Raw genomic sequence first — 27,415 nt, 5'->3', positions numbered from 1 at the left:
CATGGAAAAGATAGAGGGCCAGTGATAAAGTTAATGGCTCTTGGACCTCTCTGCTTTATTGCCAGAATTTCTTAATCATGTTTCAAACTGGTAACCTATGTGATAATACATGTCAGTTTGCACTAATAAGAGCACTAGACCTTAAATCACTCATTGTAACCTAGGACAGACCCCCTGGATGTCATGGTTGGGGAAACAGGGATACCATGTGTTGGGAACAACTTGGATTGAAGTGCATCATTGCTATGACAGAGAGACATGAATATAAACACACTATATAAGAACATCCTACAGTTTTCATCCTGTATCTACATTTTCATCACGCTATTAACAAAGCAAGGCAACAGTGAATAGATCAAATAATATAACATAAAAGTTATATTATAGTAATACTATTTCAGCACTCTTAAAAATAAAGGTTCCTAAAGGGTTCTTGGCTTGGACATACAATTCCGGGAGAAAAGTTTAATTGGTATAGAACCTTCACACTATGCAGATAATCTTTAACCTTTGAAAACATTCTTCACACTCACACAACTCAAAAAAATGGCTCTGTGAATGGCCATAGACTGAAAGAAGCTTTAGGGAACCAAAAGTGGTTCTTCTGTTGCATAGTTCTTAAGAACCCTTTAATTTTAGGAGGTAGTGTTACAACTTTTTTTTTTTGGAATTGCAAACATGGAACCATGGTTACCTTCATATAAATAACACTGTAACCATTTAAACATTCTAATTTAAATGAGAAGTTTATTAACAGAATGAAAAACTAGCACTTTATGTATTAAAGCTTTACTTTTCTTTCCATTCTAAAATAAACAACTATGAGCTGAACAAGAGATCTTTGGGCAAAAGGACAAGCTACAAAATTGAATGTACCTTTGAACTGATTGTAGGTCATGAGAATAAATATGCGTTTCTCTAGCATTACAGCAAAGCGCTCATCACATTCAGACTAACAGAGCATGTAGCAGCACACACCTGCACTGACCACACTCATACTCAGAAAATCAACAAACGAAATCATCAGTAGCTAAAAGTGCAGGCTTCTTAGCTGGGGAAATATGGATGGAGAGATAGGATTTGGTAAGCAGATGGAGTGTTATGGAGATGGAGCTAAATCAAGGGCCTGTCTCACAAAGCAGGGATGCTTGTTTAGCCAAAAAACTCTAAACGGCACATCTAACCTGTTAAGTTCGGGATTATAGATCATAAACAGTTCCTGGACCAATTAGGGCCAACCTTCCTTTTTGAGGTCACATTTTAGCAAATTGCTGCAGAATCAGTAATTGGATTATTTTATGGTACACATGACTTAACACACTTACAACAAAATGCCACAGCAGCCTCTTAAAAACCTCTTCATGATGTTTAGGCTGAACAGCCAATCAAAAAATAATATTGCTTTTCAACAGAAGAACTAAAAATATAAAGCAATTATTGTATTGGATTCCTGCAATTTATGAAGAATGATTTTTTGTTTTTAAAAAGTATCTGATTGACTTTTATAGAATATTTTAACTCATTGGCTGTATGCTGTAAGATTCATGCATGCGCTCAGGGATTCATGCATCCAAGAGACTGGTTAAGGTGTAATTTGGTCGAGATTATACAAAGTCATAGTCATAGTGGATGTGATGCTGTATAGATGTATTTATGCCTAAAAGATTACATTTTTTTAATTAAATCTAAACCATTTATTATTTAACAAAACAGCAAGGCCACCGGGAGAGTTATTCTGGCTTGGGGTGAAGACAATCTTTGAAGATTTTGTGCTGGAACAATTGTGCTGGAACATGGCCATGCTCACAGATAATAAGTTACAAGTAGTACCTCCAAATTGCAACAACACTGCATAAAAATATTACCTGCCAATTCAAAAAAAAAAAATCCTCCAAGGTCAAAAGGCACAGTCTGTTTCATGAATTTCAGAAATTGGAATGGAGGCTGAACGGTCTGCATCTGAATTGAATAAACCACATGTGGGAGAGCTCAACAGAACACGGCTTCTAGAGCATGGCATTAGTTTCTCCATCAGCCATGACTTTCTCCTCCTTCTTGTCCCTCTTCTTGATGCGGCAAATTACAATAATCAGGAGCAGGACTGCAAAACAATAGAAATGTTAATTGCAATCTCTACCTCACAAACAATATTACAAGTTTGATTCATATAAGTTTGGCCTAGGCAGTCTGCACACATACATGTGCAGTACATATCTAGCGTATATCGTTTATCTTACTGATAAATCCCAAAACTCCTCCCAGAATGGCAATTGTGGTCGATACGCCCAACTTCCAGGCATGAGGTTTCGGTTCCATGTAACAGTAGCCCAACTCAGTGCAGTTACAAACTCGCACTGAGAAAGAGAGCAGGGGATAAGACAAACATGAGTACAGATACAGTACGGAAGCCTTAAAAGTGGATTCACACATCTTATTTGCTCCATTTTTCCAATGATAACCAGTGTTAAGGAGTTAAGGAGGTGTTCTTAAGAAGTTACAAATGACTAATTATTTCCCTTAAACCATAATGTAACTTTTCTTCCTGGAAAAACATAATCTCACTATTTCTACCTTCGCTCTGAACAAAACACAGCACATTATATTGATTAAATATGAGTCGTTTGTGTGAGCTGATCTTACGCATCAGTTTCATATTTTGCATGGTTAGATTCTCAGACTGCACATCTGAATTATGGTGTGCACTCACTGTTATGTACAATTATGCCCAGATAACATAACAGGCACAGATAATACACAGGCTAAATTTATGTTTAAAATGCATTGTGTGTAATTAATATTGTTCTCTTAGAGACATAACATGAGTAACAAAAATCTTATTATGTCTGTAACTGTACTGGTATTATAAACATTTTGTGTAATGTGTTACACTACTTTGTGACAGGAAAAAGTAATTACATTACTGTAACTTTTCCTTTGTACTGCACCACTCACAACATTTGTAGTCTTGAGTTACATGGCTTTATCACACCATCATATCATATGTAATAAGAAGTATTGTTTTCCTGAGATAATGGGACAATTTCTTCATGATCTTTGTATTCACAAGTTCAGGACATTTTGGGATGACAGGAAAACAAGGTAGTTCCATTCTGAATATGTATTGAACTAACTGTTGCATATTGAACTAAAGGTTTAGGTTACTGCAGGCCTTCTATCTTGATTTCTCTAGAAAACAACTTTTTGTTTTTTGAGCTGAAATGGACGATGTCATTATCTTGGAAAACACATCACACACAAAGTCTCCACATCTCAAGAATCCATTATCTTGAAAAAAAAAACAAGATCTGTTATCCAATAATTAAGACATAAATAACTTAAACTTCCATTCTAATAAAATTTATTCATTTTCACAGAAAACAGTGTAAAGAAAATGTGTAAATCCCTGGCCTTTCAGGGCTTCAGTAGATATGATACACATATATAACATTTTGTTTGTGATATTGTTCATGAAAGATGCAGAGAGCAATTCTAAACATGAAAGAAAGAAATAAAGCTTTTTTACCCTCAAACTTCTGTGTAACACCCATGCCTGCGTTGTCTTTGATGTTGACAGGAATGCTCCAAGTCTGGTCAACAGCCGGCTTCTTCTTTAGAACCAGTTTAGCTGAGGTTCCTACAAAACACAAAACAGCAGACTTCTTCATTTCCGCAAGTCTAGTATCACTGACCGAGCTGCTCATTCTGCGTTTTATCACTGGCACATTAGCAGTAGCATAGTTTAGTTAGCTAGCTAAGCTTACAGGCTGCTCACCGTCTACTTTCGTGATCTCCCAGTTGGGTGACTTGCGGGCCATTTGCAGTGCAAAGGTAAAGGGCTCTCCATAGGGTGGTGCATCAGCATCCACAGCGGTCAGCACCAAGGGGGTCGGGTTCTTCACACACATGAACCCCTGAGTCTTTTGCAGCTTAGGGAAGTTATCATTCACATCCAACAGTTGGATTGACACTTCTTTCTCAGTTTCCTGCTTCTGACCATCTGATAGGGCACAAAGACAATAACATTCAAATTCAATTTAGACAAACAGATTATTGATCTGTCATATAATTTAAAATAAATATAAAATAAGAAATGTGATATAGATCAAATATATACACAATAAGAAATCAAATGAGAATTTTATGAAGCACCTCTGTCCATTAAAGTTCAATCAAATAAGTCAGATTAACACAATAGTTTAGCCTAAAATGCTTAGTGGATAGTTATGTAAAGTGTTGGTCAGTATGTCCTGCTAACAGCAACATTACCACTTTTCAGATGAAATGTTGCTTTGACTTTTCTCCCTAATTAAATTGTTAAGACGCAAACAATGCAATTCAGAGTGGTTTGAAGTGAAATGCTCCATTCTAGAGAAACCCACCAAGTCGGAATTGTCCGCAGCAGAGGTGATTGGAATCAGACGCCCAGAGCATTCATTGCCTCTAAAGGCTCTAATATGAAATGGTTAATTAATATGCTGAATAATGCATGAGACACTGTCTTTAGGATAGCTTATTGCTTAAAATGTATTCTTAAATGCATTCATAGCAGAGAAGTATAGGTCCCTGCATATGTGTACAACTACAAAAGATAAGAACTGATCATTTGGGTAAAGAATGGTTAATCTGTACTGCTAATCCAGCAAGGTGGACCTACAAGATAGGCATTTCTAATAAAGTAGGTGGAGAGTGTAGTTCATGGTCCAAAATAACCACTGAACCAACACATATCTTCTGAGATTTACATGAAATGTTGATTAAAGTCCTCAAAAACATTTCAGATTTACTACCATTTTACCTATCATCATTACTTATTTTACATATAATCAACATTGTATTTAAATCTCAAAAGACGTGTAGTTTCACTGGTCGTCTTGGATGGTAAATTAAATGGCTTGCAACCAATGGCCTGTATTATCACCACTAAAGGACGTTGGTAAGTTTTTCCACAGTGCTCTATTTTAAATGAAACCACTCTAAATTAAATGACTTTTTTAACTTAACAATTAAATTATACAGATTTTTTTAAAAATTAGGATGGAATTCCCTTTCAGGATAACACTGATTATTCAAAGACCACAGGAACAAGGCAGTGCAGGAGACAATGACCTTTTATCTATTAGAAGCATCCCTTAATAACATGCTGTGGCCTTCTCGTTAGTTTCATTAACCCTGTTCCTACCTGTCTCATAAGCAATGATCCGGACTTTGAGCTGGTCTACCACTTCCCTGTCCATCTCTGCTTTAGTCTTCAGCTCTCCAGAATCAGGATCCACTTCGAACCAGCCCTGCTCATCACCCTCTAGCTTGAACCTGTCGCAAAGTACCCATAAACACATAAGAACTAGCTCTTCAATGGGCTTTTAATATTGAAAGAATCAAAGTACCCAAATGTGCTCTAATGGCAGACACTAGTGAATAAAAAGTTGTTTTTACAGTAATCAAATGAGAGTATTATTATTACATAATTTTCTGTCCATCTGGGTCCTTGGCATCAGCTGTCAAGAGGGTAGTTCCTACAGTGAGATTTTCTGGGACGTTGATGTTCAGTATGTCCACAGTAAACACTGGAGGCTCATCCACGTCCACCAGCTCAATGACCACGACTGTAGTGGAATGTTCATTGTACTCCACTCCCTCGATCAGGGGCTCGGGATTACGGGCGTCAATCTGAAGCTGGTAGATAGACTGAACCTCATAATCCAAAGGCTAAGAGAGAAATAGAGAAAGGGCAAAAGAGACAAGGAGCATGGAAAATCAGTTACAGTCAGTGCGGAGGCTGTATGGAACTTTCATTACTTTGCCAAATTTGTAAAGTTAAGCTACAGCATGGATGAAATACAGAATGGGATGAAAATCATAGCTTTAAACAAATCAAATAATTCAATAACAATGTACAATCAAAGTTGCCATCTTAAAAAAGTTATGGTTCAAAATACATAAAAATAAATTAATAGCAAGTTTCCTTTCTGGAAATGTGCTATCTAGTCAGTGAAAGGCACATTCTGGTCTCTATATATTTTTTTTTTTTTTTTTGCCATTTTTCCTAGCTAAAATGAGGTAAGCTACCTAGCTAACTAGCCTAAAATCTTGAAGATCTGTCAAATCTTTCTGAAGGGGGGGTTCATGGTCTCACTCTAGACTGCAGCACTGAAAAATACAAAAAAACAAAGATACCATGTTGGTCTAATCTGATCTGGTGGTCTAGCCCTGGTCTGGTGCTGGTTTAGCTCTGCACCCATAACTATGGGTGATCATCATACCAGCATCTAAAACACAACATATGCTGGTTTTGCTGGTGATCAGCATATTAAGTTTCATTTGCATTACTGCTTACCAGCATACCAGCATTCAAAATACATAATATGCTGTTTTTGCTAGCAGGGCTGTACTATGGGAGTAAGCATGATGCAGCAATGGTTAAATATTCCATTTTGGCCAAAGTAATGTTCCCTCTATGCTAAAAGACAGTCTTATTAACATGATAGCTTGATATGATTCACTGTTCTGAATGGTTCTGAAGCAGCATGGGTCATTAACTTGACTACTGCAAACTTATTCATCACCTGCTGTCAGTCATACCATGATGTATTAAAAAATATCACAATATTGAATGTTTTAGTACTGCCCAGCGCTAATTATCAGTACATTTTCATAGGACATTGCTATCTATTACCCTGAGTTTGGTTTTGTGAGTAGTTTCACTACCTGTGCAATGTAGACTCTGCCCTCCCCAGTGGTATCGTCAACCTCTATGGCAAATAATTTGTCTGGGTCTCCTTTAGAGATATGGTACTCCACCCTGGAGCTACCTGTGCCAGGATCATCAGCGTCTGTAGCTTTAATGGTCAGGAGAGTGGTGCCCACGTCTGCTACCTCTGGAACACTGTATGTCCCATACTGCACCAGGGTCAGAAAGCACAGTCAGTCAAGACAGACCCATTTGATAAACTACAGCGAAGCAAAAACAACAAGGAAGTTGAAAATACTTACATCATTCTTCTCAAAGATGGGGATCTCATTGTTGATGTCGATGATTTTGATGACAACATTACACTCTGTACTGTGAACTGGAAAATAGCAAGAAATACAATGAACAAATAGGGTTTTTTATACTTCTGCATCTCTGGTATACACTAAGGTTATTCAGACTTTGCTGAAGGATAAACATGGCATTCACTCCTTAAAAGTGGGTTTCTCGGGTCTGTCTGTCTTCTTTGATGATAATCCAGAGTCTTGAATTACCGCTGAACTACCACTATTATAAACCCTGCAGTCTTCAAATTCCAACTTAGAATCCAGCTTCCGATTCTGTAATTTGTCATCACTGGTAGCTGACCTGCTACTAACCTGCTGCTAACCGATTTGCTGCCAATTGGCAGACCTACCAATAACTACAAAATCTAGAACTGAAAACTAGTCTAGAGGTCCAGATTTGAAGATTTCTGATGTAAACTATATAAACATTTATAAAATAGACAGTCTAAATGCACTTTAAATAAACTTTGGACCTTGTACTTTCACTCAGTGGCTACCTAATGAGCTCTACCTACCTCATAAGTCACTGTTTAGGTGTATGATTACAATAGATAGGAACTGATGACCTCTGGGGTAAAGGATGGCTAGTCTGTAACTGTATACCAAAAAGGTGGACCTACATATGAGTATTTCTAATAAACTAGCTGGAGAGTGTAGTTCAGAGTTTTAACAGTTGATGCATAAATACGGTGAACCATAACAGCATATGGAATGCTTAGAATACCACTGGAGATGGTATATGTTTATGATATGGTACTATTTATGAGTGTGACTTCACCTCCATCAGTTACTCCAATCGTGAGCTGATATTCTGGCACGTCCTTTCTACGGAAGTTGTGTTTGGCCACCTGGATCTTCCCTTGTGCTTCATCAATGGAGAACATTCCTTCAGAAGGGTTGGCGGGGTTCTGGCTCAAAAGTCTGTAGCTCAGCAGTGAGTTGAGTGTGTTCTCCTCATCCGCATCAAGAACCAACAGATCACCAATATGGCTACCTAAGTAACACACAACAGAAACAGCATTGCTACGGATGTACTGCTAGCAGATAGACATAAAAAAATATGAAGTATAACCCCTCCAAAAAATAAAAGTACATTGTTTTGAATACATATTGGTGCTAACTTAAAAAGTTAGTTTCCAGGCTGCCTTAAATTTTTGACTTAATTAAACTTAAAATAATATGTTTATAGAAAGTAAATTAGATTCTGTTTTATTTTAGATGTTCAGTCAACTCAATATTCAACTAACTTGTAGTAAAAACGTGAAGCTTTTCTGTATAAGATTCTTTTGGTAAATTGAAAGAAGCAGCATCATTGGGCTAGGAGAAAAGCAACACACACTAAAACATGGTATGCGTGTTCTGCTGCAAGTCACCCTGTAGAGTTGGATCTTACTGAAGTTTTTCAGATCATGTCACCTTTATGTGCTAACATCATGCACACAGGCTCAAAAAGAAAATCTGGCTCTGTGTTAGGTCTTAAAGGTAAAATCAATATTACACAAACGACAAACAAAATAATACATTCACATCCTCTGGAAATGTCGTTCATCAAGTTTGTCTTTGAACACACTTTAAACACTCACTAATATCAGACATCCACTCAGAGAAGGGGTCCGAAGCGCAACGTTACAAAATGTTCTATGCATATTGTATGCAGTTACACATTTTCACCAGCGAGGTCTCCAATTCACATTCCCCAAAACTTACATAGTGCAACTCAATTCATATTGTATAGATAATACAGAAGTTACAGTTAAATATTATCATTAAAGTTATTTTATAGATAAGAGCAAATGAGATTCCATCTAGTAAAACTGAACATGGCATGGCAACATATGAGTAGTCTAAATTACACAAAGAATATGACATGCTGTCAAAATAACTAGTTGAATTGGCTTTTTAGTTATGTAGACCTGATTTTATCATTAAAAATATCATTAGACTTTATCTAATATCTGGACTTTTTATTAGTAAACATTGCATTACAGATATTTTCAGTTCAGGTTTTTACTAGTAAACGGCTTCATACATGCCACTTTTATTTTGAAAAGGCACATTTTCATGACAAACCAGCACTATGGATACTTGAGTTTGCATGTGGAGTGTGTAAGAATTCATGAGGTCTTACCCACTATCTCGTTCTCCTGCACCTCAAATATACTTTCAGCTTCTGCACACACAGGAGGGCTATCATTCTCATCCCCCACCTTCACTTGGATCTCCATGGGAGTCTCCAGCTCAACACCTTGATCATCCTCTGCCAACACCACCAGTATGTACTAATTCACAAACATACACATCCAAAGTTACAGGATGCAGATGACTTTACACCCCTCACTTGCTTCAGTACTAGAAACCCATTTATCAGACATTATTTCACATTTGCAAAAAATATTATTAAGTGTGTACAGCACTAAATATTAACTAGATAAAAGTATATCTTGTACTAGAGATCAACTGGAGATTAGAATGAACAATACAATCTTTCTATTCATACTATGTAATCTTTCTATGTCATCCTAATCCTTATAGTAATATGACCCCCCCACACACACACATTTAGGCCCATTTTAAAAATATGTCTGCCAGTATTTCATATGTGTGTGTGTATATATATATATATATATACAGGGGTTGGACAATGAAACTGAAACACCTGGTTTTAGACCACAATAATTTATTAGTATGGTATAGGGCCTCCTTTTGCGGCCAATACAGCGTCAATTCGTCTTGGGAATGACATATAAGTCCTGAACAGTGGTCAGAGGGATTGTAAGCCATTCTTCTTGCAGGATAGTGGCCAGGTCACTACGTGATGCTGGTGGAGGAAAACGTTTCCTGACTCGCTCCTCCAAAACACCCCAAAGTGGCTCAATAATATTTAGATCTGGTGACTGTGCAGGCCATGGGAGATGTTCAACTTCACTTTCATGTTCATCAAACCAATCTTTCACCAGTCCTGCTGTGTGTATTGGTGCATTGTCATCCTGATACCTGGCACCGCCTTCAGGATACAATGTTTGAATCATTGGATGCACATGGTCCTCCAGAATGGTTCGGTAGTCCTTGGCAGTGACACGCCCATCTAGCACAAGTATTGGGCCAAGGGAATGCCATGATATGGCAGCCAAAACCATCACTGATCCACCCCCATGCTTCACTCTGGGCATGCAACAGTCTGGGTGGTACGCTTCTTTGGGGCTTCTCCACACTGTAACTCTCCCGGATGTGGGGAAAACAGTAAAGGTGGACTCAATACATGTTTCACATTGTCCACAGCCCAAGATTTGTGCTCCTTGCACCATTGAAACCGACGTTTGGCATTGGCACGAGTGACCAAAGGTTTGGCTATAGCAGCCCGGCCGTGTATATTGACCCTGTGGAGCTCCCGACGGACAGTTTTGGTGGAGACAGGAGAGTTGAGGTGCAGATTTAATTCTGCCTGTGATTTGGACAGCCATGGTTTTATGTTTTTTGGATACAATCCCGGTAAGCACCCGAACTATTACCCTGGATACCGTGGCTCTTGATACATCACAAAGACTTGCTGTCTTGGTCACAGATGCGCCAGCAAGACGTGCACCAACAATTTGTCCTCTTTTGAACTCTGGGATGTCACCAATAATGTTGTGTGCATTGCAATATTTTGAGCAAAACTATGCTCTTACCCTGCTAATTGAACCTTCACACTCTGCTCTTACTGGTGCAATGTGCAATTAACGAAGATTGGCCACCAGGCTGGTCCAATTTAGCCATGAAACCTCCCACACTAAAATGACAGGTGTTTCAGTTTCATTGTCCATAGTAAATCAGATAACAGTCATGGGAAAGTATATTTTATTTGATTTTATTAAAAGTATCTCTGCTGCCAACAGAATGCCCACTAGTGGGCCTGAAGAAAGAGTTAAATATTAAAAGTTAAAATATTACATTTCTATTGCTATTGGCCAATACCCAAGGTTTCAGTATCTGTGATGGGAAAGTATTGTTATGCCATCTTTAGCACTGAGTTAACTAGATCAATTCAATGGCAATGATTTTCCTTTACATAGAAACTATTGTTTTGAACGGGAGACTGTGTGTATGCAGCTACGCTTTACCCTGTCCTTCTGCTCTCTGTCCAAAGGCTCAGTAACAAATATGGCTCCATCTTCATTGATAGTGAATGGAAAGTGAATCTCGTTCTCATTTTGCACCAGCCTGTATAGTGCATTGGGGTCATTAGAGCGCACCTACAAAACACACACATATATCAAAACCTCATAATTTTATTTTTACATTTTTTTTTACACCACTTGAAAATGCCAGCTGTCATCTATATGTTATAAATTCCATGAACAAAAATGTTTCAAAATGATTAGAAGGGAAATGTATTACATTAATATGAATGAACTTAAAACTTAAGTTAAGAAAACTTAAAAAGTTAAGAACCTTTTTGCTAAACCTTTTATTTCCCATTGGGGAATCCTTAGGGACAATTTAATTAAAATGAAAAATATGTGTCTGCAATCTTTAGTTATTTAGAATAACCATTAAAAGAATCATTAAAACAAGCAGAATAAAACATTGTGCTTGTTGTATATAAACACTGCAAGTGTTATTGCAATCTTCTTCTTTTGGCTGCTCCCTTTAGGGGTCACCACAGCGGATCATCTGCCTCCATCTTGCCCTATCCACTGCCTCCTCTACTTTTACACCAACTATCTCCATGTCCACCTTCACTACATCCATAAACCTTCTCTGAGGTCTACCTCTTCTCCTTCTACCCGGCAGCTCCATCTCCAACATTCTTTGACCAATATATCCACTATTCCTCCTCAACACATGTCCAAACCATCTCAACCTGGCCTCTCTGGCTTTATCTCCAAACTGCTCCACCTTCACTGTCTCTCTGATCTGCTCATTTCTAATCTTGTCCATCCTTGTCACTCCCAATGAAAATCTCAGCATCTTCATCTCCGCCACCTCCAGATCAGCCTCCTGTCTTTTAGACAGAGCCACAGTCTCCAAACCATACATCATAGCAGGACGCACTACTGTCTTGTAAACCTTCCCTTTCACTCTTGCTGCTATCCTTCTGTCACACATCAGCCCTGACACCGTCTCCACACACTCCATCCTGCCTTCACCCTCTTCTTCACCTCTTTTCTACACAGTCCATTGCTCTGGATGGTTAACCCAAGATATTTGAAGTCATCCACCTTTACGACCTCTAATCCTTGTATCTTTACCTTTCCACCTGCCTCCCTCTCATTCACACACATGTATTCTGTCTTGTCTCTACTGGCCTTCATTCCTCTCCTCTCCAGTGCAAACCTCCACCTCTCCAGATGCTCTTCCACCTGCTCTCTACTCTCACCACAGATTATAATATCATCTGCAAACATCTTGGTCCATGGAGCTTCCTTCCTGACCTTATCTATCAACCTTTCCATCACCATTGCAAACAAGAAGGGGCTCAAAGCTGATCCCTGATGTAACCATACCTTCACCTTGAAACCATTTGTCACTCCAACTGCACACCTCACCACTGTCTCACTATCCTCATACATGTCCTGCACCACCCTAACATACTTTTCAGCTACACCTGACTTCCTCATACAGTACCACAGTTCCTCTCTTGGCACCCTATCATATGCCTTCTCTAGATCCACAAAGACACAATGTAGCTCCTTCTGACCTTCTCTGTACTTCTCTACCAACACTCTCAACGCAAAAATTGCATCTGTGGTACTCTTTCTGGGCATGAAACCAAGCTGCTGCTCACTGATCTGAACCTCTCGCCTTAGCCTTGCTTCAACAACTCTTTCCCATACCTTCATGGTGTGGCTCATCAACTTTATACCTCTGTAGTTACTAAAGTTCTGCACATCACCCTTGTTCATAAAAATGGGGACCAGTACACTGCTTCTCCACTCATCAGGCATCCTCTCACTCCCCAGGATTTTGTTAAACAACCTGGTTAAAAAGTCCACTGCCTTCTCTCCTAAACATCTCCATACCTCCACAGGTATGTTATCTGGACCAACTGCCTTTCCATTCTTCATCCTTTTTAAAGCTGCCCTCACTTCCACCTTACTAATTCTCTGCACTTCCTGATCCACTATCTCTCCCCCCGTTGTCCTCCTCTCTCTCTCGTTTTCCTCATTCATTAGTTCTTCAAAGTACTCCTTCCATCTAACCAACACTCTCTGTTCACTCACTAGTACATTTTCCTCTCTATCCTTTATCAGCCTAACCTGCTGTACATCCTTTCCAGCTCTATCTCTCTGTTTAGCCAAACGATACAAGTCCTTTACTCCTTCTTTACTGTCCAGCCTCTCATACAGCTCATCATAGGCCTGAGCCTTTGCCTTTGCCACCATTCTTTTCGCTATGCGACTAGCCTCACAGTACTCCTGCCTACTTCCTTCATCTCTCTGGTTATCCCACTTTTTCTTAGCTGCCTTCTTCTTCTGAATAATCTCCTGGACTTCCTCATTCCACCACCAACTTTCCTTGTACTCTTTCCTTTGACCAGACGAAACACCCAACACATTTTTGTTTCTAATCTCATTCTACAGACAACCACCCTATGCTGCCTTGCTACACTTTCCCCTGGTACCACTTTACAATCTCCAATCTCCTTTAGGTGGCATCTCCTGCTAAGGATATAATCCACCTGTGTACCTCCCTCCACTCTTGTATGTCACCCTGTGTTATTCCCTCTTCTGAAAATATGTGTTCACCACAGCCATTTCCATTCTCTTTGCAAAATCTACAACCATCTGACCTTCCGCATTTCTGTCTTTCACACCATACATACCCAGCACCTCTTCATCCCCTCTGTTCCCTTCACCAACATGTCCATTGAAGTCTGCACCAATCACTGATCTCTCCTCTCTAGGGACACCATCTACCACTTCATCCATCTTACTCCAAAATTCCTCTTTCTCCTCTAACTGACAACCAACATGTAGTGCATATGAACTGACCACATTCAAAATTACACCGTCAACCTCCAACTTCAGGCTCATGATCCTGTCTGACTCTCTTTACATCCAGAACACTTTTCACAAGCTGTTCCTTTAGGATTATCCCTACTCCATTTCTCTTCCTCTCTACACCATGATAGAACAGTTTGAATCCACCTCCAATGTTCCTGGCCTTGCTTCCTTTCCATCTGGTCTCCTGGACACACAGAATATCTACCTTCCTTCTCTCCATCATGTCTGCAAGCTCTCTGCCTTTACCAGTCATTGTCCCTATGTTCAGAGTCCCCACTCTAACCTCCACACTCCTGCCTTTCCTTCTCTCTCACTGCCTTCTAACCTGCCTTCCTCCTCTCCTCTTTGATGGTCTTCGACCTATGGTAGTCCAATTTCCACCGGCACCCTGCTGGTCAACAGCACCGGAAGCGGTCATTGTTAACCCGGGCCTCGACCGATCCGGTATGGCAATCACATTTGTGATCCGCATGATAGTTTTGGCACAAGTTTTACGCCAGATGCCCTTCCTGATGCAACCCTCACCATTTATCCGGGCTTGGGACCGGCACCAGAAGTACACAAAGTACACCCCTAATGGCTGGTTTGCAAGTATTATTGCAATAGTATTCTTTTTTCATTTTTAAGTTTTTGTTGGAAGCGAAACATTCTTGAAACACCTAAGGGAAAATTATTTTTTGTGGTATTTCAGTGGATCTCTCGCTAGTTAGTACTTCAGGAGCTGAACCGAAGGGCATACTTGTCAGATTCACTGCTAATAAAATGTGTGACAGTCCAATCATATTTTGTTTCACAATGGATGGGACCAATTTTGTGAAGGAAAAATGTCACTCTAGGCCCTCTGGAAGTCCCAGATACATCATTGACTCTAGCTATGAACAGTATTCTAACCTGATGTCCCTAGGGTAAAATATGAGCTAATATGTCTGTTATATGCTTCAAACAAAACACAGTCTTTTGCAAGCTTACAAGCGATCATGTTTAATGTGGAAAAATGTCAACATGAATTGGCATTAGGTTTGCGCTAGCATACTATTAGTATTCCACAGGGGCACTAGCAAAAACTTAGCATTGTCTTAGAAGTGTTTTGTTCCTATTTTGATCAAGTTTTAACACATTTGGCCTGAACTGAAGGCCCAGTTTTAATAGCCACTGTTCTTTGTTATTTGTCAGGTCCACTTTATAATTAACATTAAAATTTTAAGTACTGTGGTTCTAGACTGGGTTGCACCATTTTTGCATAAGTTTATAAGTTTATTAAGTTTAAAGCCTTTGCTACGCCCTCAGTTAACAGTAGATAGTTTCAAACTAGCATTTTACTCAATTCAGGTACACCACACATCTTAAGTCATGTTTTAACTAGTAACTGCATGCATTACATTAAAATGATGATAACATGTTTAGAACGAATCTATTAACCCACTTGCAAATAAAAAAATCCAGTACAGAAGAACACAATGTGTACAAATTTAACTGAACAAAACTGAAAAAAACAAGTAATATCATAGCATATAGCATTTAGTGTTTCGAGCTTATTTAGCCAAAAGGTCATGTTTTTGATTCTCTTTGTCCTTTCTGTGTGGTGTAAGATAAGATAATATAATCCTTCATTAGTCCCACAACTGAGGAAGTTCACAGTGCCACAGCAGCAAAGGGATAGCAAGGCACTATATCTTTACACTATAAGGATATTTTACACTCATTGCACATGGAACATTGCACATGTAATGTTGATTATATTGCACACAGTTATGATGACAAATTTACATTGGTTTCTCCAACACTTCATCTTAAGGGAAGGTGTAACTATTTAGTAACTAAGCTCAATGGGCCTCATTCTCCAACCATTCTTAAGAAGAATTTGCTTTTTAAAATATGTCATGAATCTGATGCAGACTTTTTCTTAGGACCTTTTTCAAGAATAAATTTAAAATTATAGGAAAAAATTATAGGAAAAAATAGGAAGATATTGGTAAATTACAGTAATTATAGTATATAGTATAGTAATTATAGTAAATATTGTAATTATATACTATATACTGTCTGTATACAGTATATAGTATACGTCTGTATATAGTATATGTCTGAGTTGCATACACTACTAATTCAGCCTGCAATGAGCCTGCAACTCATTTGTTTCTTGTTCATGATATTCTATTTTTCTCTATAAAAAAACAGAACTTACCGAAGCAATCAGCATGGGATATTCATTCAACAAATTTTCCTTGATGGTGATTGGCTTTGGGCGGACCCAGAGGTTTTGAGTGATGGCTACGTTGACCCGAGTGGTGCTGCTGAGAGCACTGGGGGCTCCACCACCTAAATCCACTGCTCGCACAATCAAAGTGTAGTCTGGGTCCTGGATAGCATTAAATCTTTTGCTCTCTGTGTGCACACAAAAAAGATGAGATTAAAGAATTTATGGCTTACAATGATACAATGTATTTTAAAAGTACAGTATATGAATTGTAGATGTGGAATGATCAGTGTTTACCTGTGAAACTATTACTATGTATACTTTACTCGATGAAATTATTACTATGTGTATTTCAATGTAGAGCTGGATTTCTCTACTTGAAATGCTGGACATGCACTTGCCACTTAATTGGAAACAATTAGAGACAGTGTGTGAGACATTTAAGCTGACGTTACACTGCTGGAAAAGTTTTAGGTGATGTTTTGATTTAGCAGGGCTGGCAGTAATCAATCCTTTGTCTGTTAGATTTAATTGTTCTAAAATAGTGTGAATTAATGGATTTTATATAATATTATCATTTAAAAACAGTATTTCATGTTTACTCAGGTTGTATTAGTTTTATGTAACATTTTGTTCGAAGATTTGAAAAAAAAATGTGACAAATGTGCAAAAATAAAAAGAAATTAAATATGTAATTACATTTTCATGGCACTGTAGCAGTGATATCGACATCTGATATCACTGCTACACTGTCACTGCTCCTGCAGTCAGTAACTGTCCAATGATGAATGGGGTAGAGAAGTATCTGATAAATTGTGCATAACAACAGATAGGCTACAGTCTGTAATTGTACACCCCTACAGTGGACCTGTAAACTGTTTCAAATAAAGTGGACAGGGAGTGCAATCCTAAGTGTACTGCATCTCTGAGGAAATATTTTCTCTCATTATAGGCGAACATGGCGTTACTTTTTTTATCCTGCTCAAACATGTCCAGACTGAAGCGTGAATGGAGAAAGTTTCAGGTTCTAATCTGGTTGAAGTCTAGCCTAATCTGGGAGACTGCTGTAATCTGGCCTGATGAAAACTCTGCTGCTACTGCTCCAACTCAGTGCCCTTAATCACAGCTCATGGCCCACAAGGAACTTGCAAAATGAATAGAAACACAAAGGGCAGGCACATACAAACTAAAACACATAATGTATGTGTATGCAGACATATGTACATCACAAACAGACAAATTAAATATGAGCATGCGTAAAGGTATGTGCGCAAACATACATGCTATCTAAGGTGGATGAGAATGGCTTTAGCATACAGGACTTAAAAGATTCATATTCTACAATTTTCTCTGTCCACTTATAACATTGTGTGGTTTTATAGTCAATGATTCAATGATCAGTAATAATTTATTATGGCTGACCAATTTCCAACCTTTCTTACAAACCAAATTCCAAAAACATTGGGACAGTAGGGAAAAAAAACAGACAGCAATGATTTAGAAATCCATTTTGACCTGAATTTAATTGTAAATACTTCATTCAATTGAAAACACTAAGACAAGATATTTAATTTTTCAACAAATTAAGTATTGTTTTTGTCTGCTTATTAAATTTGATGCCTGCAACATGTTCATAAATTCTCCGTCGGGGAGTTCACGTTCTCCGTCAATTTGAAGAGCTATTTCACTATGCAAAGACCCATTTATGCATGAAATATTGGTAAATAGAACCCATGGTTATAAATAAAACCACTACCTTTACTAAATAACCCCTAAAGAACCATCTTTTTTTAAGAGCATAGCCAAAATTTTCTAAATTTCATTTTTTGGGAATAACCAGATAAGAAACTCACTCTGACTTGAATGTAAGACATGGGATCTACACTGGCCTCTGGTAGAGTATAGAGCTTAGACCATTAATGTATTTAAAGATGTTAACGTCGAACATAATAAATTTATAATATCATTGAAAAAGTAATTGGCATATGAAAAGTCTATCTTGCCTAACTTGCCAAAATTTCATGACTATTTGAATAGCTGAAAATTCTGTTTCATCCCTACTTTGGTGAATTCAAAACTGAACCTTTTTGCAACTTAATTTACATATGTTGTGGAGTCAAAGGTAAAATTTGTAAATCTGTAAAGTTTTTAACTGATAAAGTTTATAAGTGGTAAACTTTCTAACCCTAGCCCTAACTCAAACCCAGAAGCAAGAAACATTCTGTCTTCCATAATAGAGGGACTTTAAGCCAGCAGTCCTCTTTTTCAGCATCAAGTATGGCAGGGAACCTTACTATTACACTATTACAAAGCAGCAGATGCAGCACTGAACTTAGACAAACTGCCAAGACGTAGATCCAGGTAAAAACTGGATTTATAAAAAATTTATAAATTACACAGATTAGTGAAAGTGTCTATAATGTGTGATCATTGATCAGCATATGATGTGTGTGTGTGTGTGTGTGTGTGTGTGTGTGTGTGTGTGTGTGTGTGTGTGTGTGTGTGTGTGTGTGAATGAGAGTTCACACCAGCATGCTGGACACATGTGAAGAAGGGGTTATTCTCTAGGGGCACTTCAGTCTTTGGAGAGCAGAATTCATCAAACTTTTTCTTCAGAACGTCAACACTTCCTCGGGTCTCACCCCGACTGTATATCACTCCAGTTTTGGCTCTCAGAAAAGCTGCTCCTAAAATACCACAACATTTAAAGAGTTAAAGGCACAAATGCTCATTAACATGTATATTTATGCTGTTCAGTTTTATACTGAACACTAACTCTAACTGTTTTTAAGTGTATAGTGTGTAGTATATTGATGCATCGAAATTTCGACTACCAAAAGAAAAAAAAGGCTGAAAGCTTTTGGCTGAAAAAAAGGAAAAGACTGAACTGGAAGTGCTAAAAACTAACATTTAACAAAGAATCTGAATGATAATGAAAATGAGAAATACTGATTAGAAAAGCTGCTTGTTTCCTTCGCTCTCCTGCACTGGTCAGCACAGATGCGTTCAAACAGTTTGAGCTACAGCAAATCAACAGTGAAACTCAAACATGTTCTGTTGCAGCTGCCTTCTAAATGGTCTTTAACTTAAATGCTTAACTGCTTTAATGAAAATCATATATATAATTCTGAGTAATTGCATACCTTTTGGGAATTTAACATTTTTATCTTTCATTTTGAAAGTTGTTACTGCAAACACATGCATTTGTTAGGTCCTGCTGAAGTGTATGGCCGTTTCTTCTTCAAGCACTACAGAGACTTGTGCTCATAGTCAATATGGATCGGACTCCTTCTGTTCCAAGATGTATTTTCAAATTAGATAAAGTATCAGCGAGGGTCTTTAAGCTAGCTAAACATTTTTGCTCAATGAAAGGTGGGGGTGAATGGAGGAAGAGGTGAAACATGATCTTATTGGTTAGAACTATATTAATTTTCCCCGCCCTAAACTAATTAGACGTTTTAGAGGTGGACAAAAGTCACCACAGTTCGATAAGATTATGGAAAAACTAGAATTTTGTGTTTTAAATGGTATGATGAATCATACCTAATGTGACCAGGGATGTGAACTTTCAAAGTAAAAAATTTAAGTTAAATTTAAGTTTAAATTCTTATTTTAGCTTGAGCCACATTCCACTTTTCTCTTGTAAACTACTTTTCCCCTAGTAAGTCATCGTATAACCTTTGTTGTGGCTTAATGTTTTAAAAATGTTAAAATCTTTTTAAATGGCCATAAACCATTTTATTGTTAAAATATTGGGCTGCTCTGCAAAAATCACCATTAGGAATAATGCGTCATATACAAGTTCCAACTCCAGTTCTGGAAAGCCAATGTCCAGCACAGTTTGGTGATATCCCTGCTCAAACATACCTATTTAACCTAACAATTAACAGATAAGTTGAATGAAGTATGTTTAAGCAGGTACATCACTCAACTGGCCTCAGGCTTATTAGGCACACAGCATCATTCTCAATAACATACTCATGCTCATTTGGGTCACTTACCCTCTTCTGTGGTGGAAATTTCTCCATTGTTTGGGTTGATGGTAAAGAAGAATTGGCCAGAGGGGTTGGGGATCTGGTTCTCTATGCTGTAGCTCAGCTGAGCATTGGGTGTGTTTGCATCATCATCATCAGTGGCAAGCACTTGCACAAATGGCATGCCTGCATCCCCATGTGAAGACAGGAATACATCAGTTGGGGGTTCCTCAAGGCTCAGCACTGGGTTCTTTAGTTTTTCATCACAAGCGGTTGATTTTGTTTGTGTATGTCTCACCTGCAGGCGAATGCTCTCTGATACTTCCACTATACTGACTCTGAGTAAAGACAGGAGGATTGTTGTTGACGTCTATGACTTGGAGTACAACTGAGTAAGGTCCATCAAGGACGTTATCATCAGCTGACAGCGCCTCTATCTGAAATAATAGAAACACATTCAATGCATGTAGCAAGGAAAGTGATCTTATAAAAAATCTTAAATGAAAATATCATATAACATCTCAATTTCACCTTTAGATTTAATTTCAGTTAAATATTCTAAATGATGATACAGTCATGTGCAAGTTTGAACACTCTCAGTTGTATTAAATGTTTTTCTATGTGAAAGGTTCTATGTGAAAATCAACAGAGAACAAACTTAAATATGGGATTACTCTGATAATTGTAGTGCACAATTATCTATTTACGTATATTACATATATATGTATGTATTATAGTTTAACATACTGGAAAAAATAAAACATAAAATATTAAATCACCCCCTCATACACACTTCCCCCCATGCGACTGTACATTAATTACACAACGTTTATATGACAGAATGTCTGATTGGTCCAGCTAATTATTCATTTGTCTATTCTTTTTTAAATGAAAAGTAGTAAATTTCAATCCAAATACTCTTGATACTAGTTATGTGCATGGGTACTTAAGTACTTGTTTGACTGTTTAAGGTGCCAGAATCCGAACAGGCACAGGAAGATGGAGAACATATAGAGGCTAAGATAGCAATAAAATGCCACTTTTATGTTTTAACAGAGTATGTAGAGGGCTTGGGAATGTGATCTCATGACACAGTGTTATATGGGTGACCCGCCATTGTAGCACAGTCAGTTGAATGAATCTTCCTTTCTTACCTGCTTTCCTTGATTTTGCAAAATTGAGGAAATGAAGAACAGACATTTCATTCAACTACTATGAAGCAGCTTTAGTTTAACAGTACATAAGAAGCATCACAGTGAGGGTGCTGATAAACACTGAGCTGAAGCTCATTTTATAGATCTATTCCTTTAGATTTAAAAAATATCAATTTAGTGAATTCAACTAGCTAGCTAACTCTTCACATATATCTCATAGACACCAAATGCTAACTCCTGGACTAGTTAAGGTTGAACAAGTAACTGGGTAATGAGAAGTTAGCTAATTTCATCTTCGTTATGAGGTATGCACTGACACTGCCAATCAACAGACCTAATATTCTACCTAATATTCTAAAATGTACATTACAGTAAATTATACTGTAACTAGGCTAGTAACATTAGCTACTGATGCAAGATGATTAGCATTTGTTTGTTTATTTTAAAAACATTAGATTGACCTCCGTGTAAACTTGTCCCATGATCTAATATGGATTTTTGTGGTTTAATATATAAAAGCCTGTCTCTGTGGAATATGCCATTAATGGAGTGAAATATGCCAAAAGTGAAGGCATTGTGCGAGTAACTGGGATAAATCAGAAAGTAACCGAGATAAATAGCAATAACTGAGATAAATATGCAGTGGCTGAGTGGAATAATGATTAGTAAACTGTAGATGGGCTTCAAGTGACTTGAAAATTCTGAATTACTTAAAAGAACAATGGAACATACCAGCCATTTTAATAAGGCTAATTTCAGTATATTTTGTTTGGCAACCCTCAGAAGAATGAGAAGTTTGAAAAAAAAAAACACAATCTCTGCCTGTTTGCAGCCTGTAAACAAAGAACGAACCCTGCCATTATGATGGAACAATCACATAATGCAGCTTGACGTGACTTCCAAACATAAGTGCTTTAATGTGAACATGTTGCCAGGGACTCTTTAGTAAAGGTGAAATGTTATTAATTGTTATTAATTATTAACGTTATTAAGAAGGCAGATGTAGCATGGCTTTAGCGCTAGCTAGGCTAACTAGCTGATGTGAGCTAGGTCCAGAAACAGTGTAAATATATTTCTCTTGCAAACAAACATGTTGACGCTAGCACATCGTCCTCTGAGGAGAAAAGACGTCATCACCATCCCGTATTGTACTTGGCATCCATATTTTCAAATGCATTCTTCTGCTTGCTTTAAATGTTTTGCAACACTGATCTTATTATTTATTAACACCAGAGGTGTCATGGCTACTCAAAAGCCAGATTTGATCGAAATGTACATCCCTACTTTATACTTTTATGTATTTAATTCATTTATTTGCTTATCCATTCATTCATTTACTTCAATGAAAGATGTGTTATTTAATGTATACATTACATTTAGATCATGCCGTTTCTCAGGGCTCCATTGCAGCGGTTCTTCAAGGTACAACCAGCCATCTGAAGATATGCTAATTTTTCCCTCCGTCCCACCACTCACACGGTATGATGATACACCTTCTACTGTGGATGTAAACTGCACACATACACACATGCAATCATCACAGTGAAGGATTTTTTTGTATGTTGACAAGGCATGGTTAAAAATCATAACGTAAACTCATTCACATGGCTTACCTGAAAAATAGCAAATGGCACTGGTGTGGCCTCTGGCACATCTAAAACTTTATGGTCCAGTGGCCCTTTCTTATCCTCCAGACCAGCTCCATGAGCCTGTGAGAGAAACAACTTGTTAGAATTGTTGAGCCTTTTGACAAAATTCATTAACACTCAGTCCATTAACAGTGACACTCAATTTAATAAAGGGCCTATATGCTGTTGTTTTATTTAGGTCCACTTATTACATTTGTTTAGGTTTATGTATCAAACCAGTCATAATCTATTCATTTATTAAACAGGCTGCTTTTGGCACTGATACATGTAAAGTACCTCTTTTCTGATTGGCTGTCCTGTATTATGCCATCAGAACTGGTAGCCTCCATATAACTTTGATGTGAACAGGCATAGCTAAACCACCACACCCTGAATTAGCAGATATAAGTCAATGTATGTTTGTGCTATCACAATGACAATGGATTAAAAATAGCTGTTAAAGCAGCTTAATTCCTATGCACTGGGGTTGAATGGCATGTATTTAATTTAGAATTTTCCATGATATGATTTAATGACATAGACATGGGCAAAGCAGTAGACAGTGTTAGTGGCGTTGCCCCATTTTGCTTAACACTGAGGTGCAATACAGTCTTCAGTGATAGAGAAATAAAGTGTGGACTTTAGTACAGTTACTGATTCATAGACAACAAGGCCACAAGAGTGCAAGGTGTTAAGATGTTTGTGCTGGTCAGTAACCAGGCTGCTCTCTGCATCCCACACACACACACACACACACACACACACACACACATATGCAGCACTTACAGAGCAGATTAGAAGAGCCAAGAGCAGCAGATGCGCTTTTGCCATCATGAGAAAAAAATCCTGAAATAGTGAAGGAAAATGATACATACAGTAAGATTAATTAACCAATATAATATAATTACAGGACAAATTCAAAGACAGCATGTCACTGCACTATTACAGCTTGTCTGTGCTTTGGGCTGCTTAATTATATTATAACTTCTTTAATTATGTTAATGATTTCTTTAAGCAATAATATGTATTACCTCTGCACATTGGATATATTGTAAACATTAGCTCAAATGTGTATGTTGGCCTGATTTTGTAGGAAAATCAGAGAAAAACAAGGACCATTTAGAGAAATGTGGGGACCAACAACATGGCAAAAGCTACATGTTTATTTTTTAAGCTTAGAAAAGTTTGTAGTACTTATAGGTACTTGCATACATTTAATGCATATCGATAGTGTCCAAAAACATTACAAAAAAATAGTAACTTTACAAGACAAGGCAAAAAGTTAATGTTAAGATCTGATTCCAAGTAATTTTGGAACATTTCTATTGGTCCCTTTATCATGACATGTTGGTGTGAAATATAAAAAGTAGATGTTTAAACAACAATGGGATCACTTATATAAACAAGTGTGCATGTGTGTGGTAGGTGACCAGATGTGTGATCTTGGTTGGTAATTGGAGCTCTGAGGGTATTTCAGGTCCCTCTCTTCCAGTATTCCCTTTGTACATTAAAGTGCAAGGACGCCGAAATAGTGGGCGAGAGACATTTGATGACGAACTGTGTGACTCGGCTCTATCTGCCATTGTCTGTGCATTTTTCTCTTTGTATGCAACTGTGCTGTGTGTTGTGTGTGCGCAACTTTTATGAGTCACCACCTAGAAAAAGGTCATGGAAAGGTTATTTGGCCATTCTTGAGCTGGTTCTAATGTCAGATGAAGCTAGCTTTGTGTCTGTGTGACCTTACATATACACTGACCGGCCACTTTATTAGGCACACATTGCTAGTAAAAGATTGGACCCCCTTTTCCCTTCAGAACTGCCTTAATTCTTCATGGCATATTTTCAACAAGGTGTTGGAAACATTCCTCAGAGATTTTGGTTGGTCATTTGAGTTACTGTTGTCTTTCTATCATCTCGAATCAGTCTGCCCATTCTCCTCTGACCTCTCACATCAAGAAGGCATTTTCATCCACACAACTGCCACTCACTGGATATTTTCTCATTTTCGGACCGTTCTCTGTAAACCCTAGAGATGGTTGTGTGTGAAAATCCTAGTAGATCAGCAATTTCTGAAATACTCAGACCAGCCCATCTGGCACCAACAACCATAGTCCAAAGTCACTTAAATCACCTTTCTTCCCCATTCTGATGCTCGGTTTACACTTCAGCAAGTTGTCTTGACCACCTCTATATGCCTAAATGCATTGAGTTGCGGCCAACACCTAATAAAGTGGCAGGTGAGTGTATGACTGACTTTGAAAATTGAGTTTAGTGTTTGTATCAAACTGATCACAGTTTGAGTCAGATATCACAAGAGAGCTGCAGTAACACAACAGCTTTTGTGCCATATGAATAGTTACCAATGGCATGAGGACACCTGTAGGCAAACTGTCAGTAATTTCAACTTTAAAGAAATAGTGGTCACTTTACACAAAGAGTTATTACTCACTACAAAACGTATTAGTGCTTAGCCACTGGATGATCTTCAGAGGTCAGTAGAGGTCATTAAAGGGAGTGAGGCATAATACAATGACACATTAAAGATCAGGCCTCCACTTAGGCTTAATGGGCCTCATTCACCAATGTCTTTGCAAGATTTTTCTTAATTTGGTTCTTGAGAAGGGTGCTAAGAAAAAGTCCACGTCAGATCCATGACATGTCCTAAAACCGCAGAATTCTTTGCACTTTTGTGCTCTTGAGTGTGTGTAGATTCTGTTTTTACCTAAGAGCAAATCCCAAATAAGAAAACATCAGTGAATGTCAGAATCGTTGTGAAAATTGCATAAGTGGGTTTTAAGATTAAATTTAATTTTAGAAATTGTTGGTGAGGGGTTGGTTTGTTCATTGTCATAAATGCAGCATGTAGCGTTTCCAAATGGTCTAAGAAAAAATCCACAATGACAGGTTTTCATACATAATCATTTTCAGGCCAAACCATATATCTCCAAAATGATTACAACAAATGTTTAACTATTCATTTACCTGAATGTAAGAACGTTTTATCCCAACAAGGTTTTTTTCTGACAGCAACGATAGGTTGTAATAAATTACTGGAGTAGAACTGTGTGGGTCAGGTAGGGATGAACGATATTGCAAAAATATCTTAGATGTATACAAGATTTTGAAACAGATATGGTTTTTATTCAACATTTCACATAATTTGCACAGAAAATGCACTTAAAGAGGACTAAATGTGCTCTTTTAATAACAAATCATGCAATTGGTCATAATTCTTTAAATACAGATGATATCCTTAATGTCCTCAGGGAAGCTTTAATTATGATAATACTATCTTATAATTATCACAATAACGGTAAAATCATTCACATTGCCAACCTCTAAGGTCAGATGGGTAAAACTAACCTAGAGCCTATTTCTGTGCCACCACACCTAATATGTAGATTATATTGTAAATTCTAAGCCCTCTAGTCATTCTTTTTAAGTCCAGGCCTGTACAGAACATGGGCCAAGTGAGTAATAAACGCTGTTTGACCGGTGTCAATGATCTGTACTGAGAAGGAGACACACCTCGAGAGTGTGGGAAGGTGACTTTGAAACTATTCTGTCACCTTTCATTCCTTTCACTTCCCTTCTTTACCTCCAAATAACTTTTTTCATCCTCTGTTTCTGTCTTTACTTAAGCTCATTCTAATTCGCACTGTTACATGTGTAAAAGCAAGAATATGCAGAGAGATAAATCAATGATCAATGAGCCAAGATTAGAGATGACAATCAGTAACATTGATAATTACAAGGAGAGCAAACATTTTTCTATATTTATGAACTATAATTGGTATCTTTCACACCAAAGTAAATGTGCAAGAATCAGACAATAAAAGATGTAAAATTAGAAAATGAGTAAATATAACAGATTGAATGCACAGAACACATTTTGAAGTAATTTCACAATTACAAATTCATTTTGAAGCATATGATTAACATTTCACTGCTGAGGCCTAGAGGCAAAAAATCTCGGGCCGTGATCATTCACACTCAATGACCTCTGATGGTATCTCATAGTGTTCAATTAAAGACTCTAAAATACAAATGGCTTGTTACAGTCACACCTTTGCAAATAGATTTACTTTAAAAAACAGGAACTGACTTTGCCTGGGACCACCTGTCTTTGAGTTAAATGCCCGGCACATGGCCAGAGCTGGCCAACACCCTTGACTAAAACCTCTACAAAGTCAAACCAAGAGCACAACATGTCTGCCACTTCAGAACCTCACACCTTGATATTATGCCATTTCTCCGTGCATATTCAGTTAAGATAGCTTGAGGAGTAGTAGAAAGTGAGCTGATATAGCAGAAAGGATAAAAGACAGATTAAAAGATTGAGATACCATAATGAGTTACCTGTCAGGAGAGCTCCTTGACTGGCCAAGGACTAACAGAATGAAGCCTGCAAAGCCTGGTCTGCTTCCTGCTAGAGTGAAAC

At 37.8% G+C, this 27,415-nt stretch overlaps 1 protein-coding gene across 1 annotated transcript; it reads right to left on the bottom strand.

Annotated features, from left to right (window-relative positions):
- On the bottom strand, nucleotides 1-27,415 carry cdh17 (cadherin 17, LI cadherin (liver-intestine)). Its single transcript, XM_017723851.2, has 19 exons — nucleotides 27,334-27,415; nucleotides 23,761-23,820; nucleotides 22,960-23,055; nucleotides 22,721-22,858; nucleotides 20,491-20,629; nucleotides 20,220-20,378; nucleotides 18,747-18,905; nucleotides 16,207-16,406; nucleotides 11,136-11,267; nucleotides 9,164-9,314; nucleotides 7,814-8,029; nucleotides 6,991-7,067; nucleotides 6,706-6,897; nucleotides 5,462-5,706; nucleotides 5,180-5,310; nucleotides 3,773-3,997; nucleotides 3,524-3,634; nucleotides 2,238-2,354; nucleotides 1-2,101 (listed from the first exon to the last, which is right to left on the bottom strand). Exons 2-19 carry the CDS (start codon nucleotides 23,806-23,808, stop codon nucleotides 2,007-2,009), a joined length of 2,631 nt encoding a protein of 876 aa, XP_017579340.2. The 5' UTR covers nucleotides 23,809-23,820; nucleotides 27,334-27,415; the 3' UTR covers nucleotides 1-2,006.

This window comes from Pygocentrus nattereri, chromosome 24, assembly GCF_015220715.1.
Source record: "Pygocentrus nattereri isolate fPygNat1 chromosome 24, fPygNat1.pri, whole genome shotgun sequence".
Classification (NCBI taxonomy): Eukaryota; Metazoa; Chordata; class Actinopteri; order Characiformes; family Serrasalmidae; genus Pygocentrus; species Pygocentrus nattereri.
The sequence above is the reverse complement of the archived record's forward strand: the minus strand, read 5'-3'. Positions and strand labels throughout refer to the sequence as shown.

Excerpts from the sequence above, each read along its gene's own strand:
- cdh17 (XM_017723851.2), bottom strand. The coding sequence starts at position 23,808 with ATGATGGCAAAAGCGCATCTGCTGCTCTTGGCTCTTCTAATCTGCTCT. Across the intron at positions 11,268-16,206 it reads ATCCCATGCTGATTGCTTCG|GTGCGCTCTAATGACCCCAA; the intron begins GTAAGTTCTGTT and ends TGTGTTTTGTAG. Across the intron at positions 2,355-3,523 it reads TGTTACACAGAAGTTTGAGG|TGCGAGTTTGTAACTGCACT; the intron begins GTAAAAAAGCTT and ends TCTCTTTCTCAG.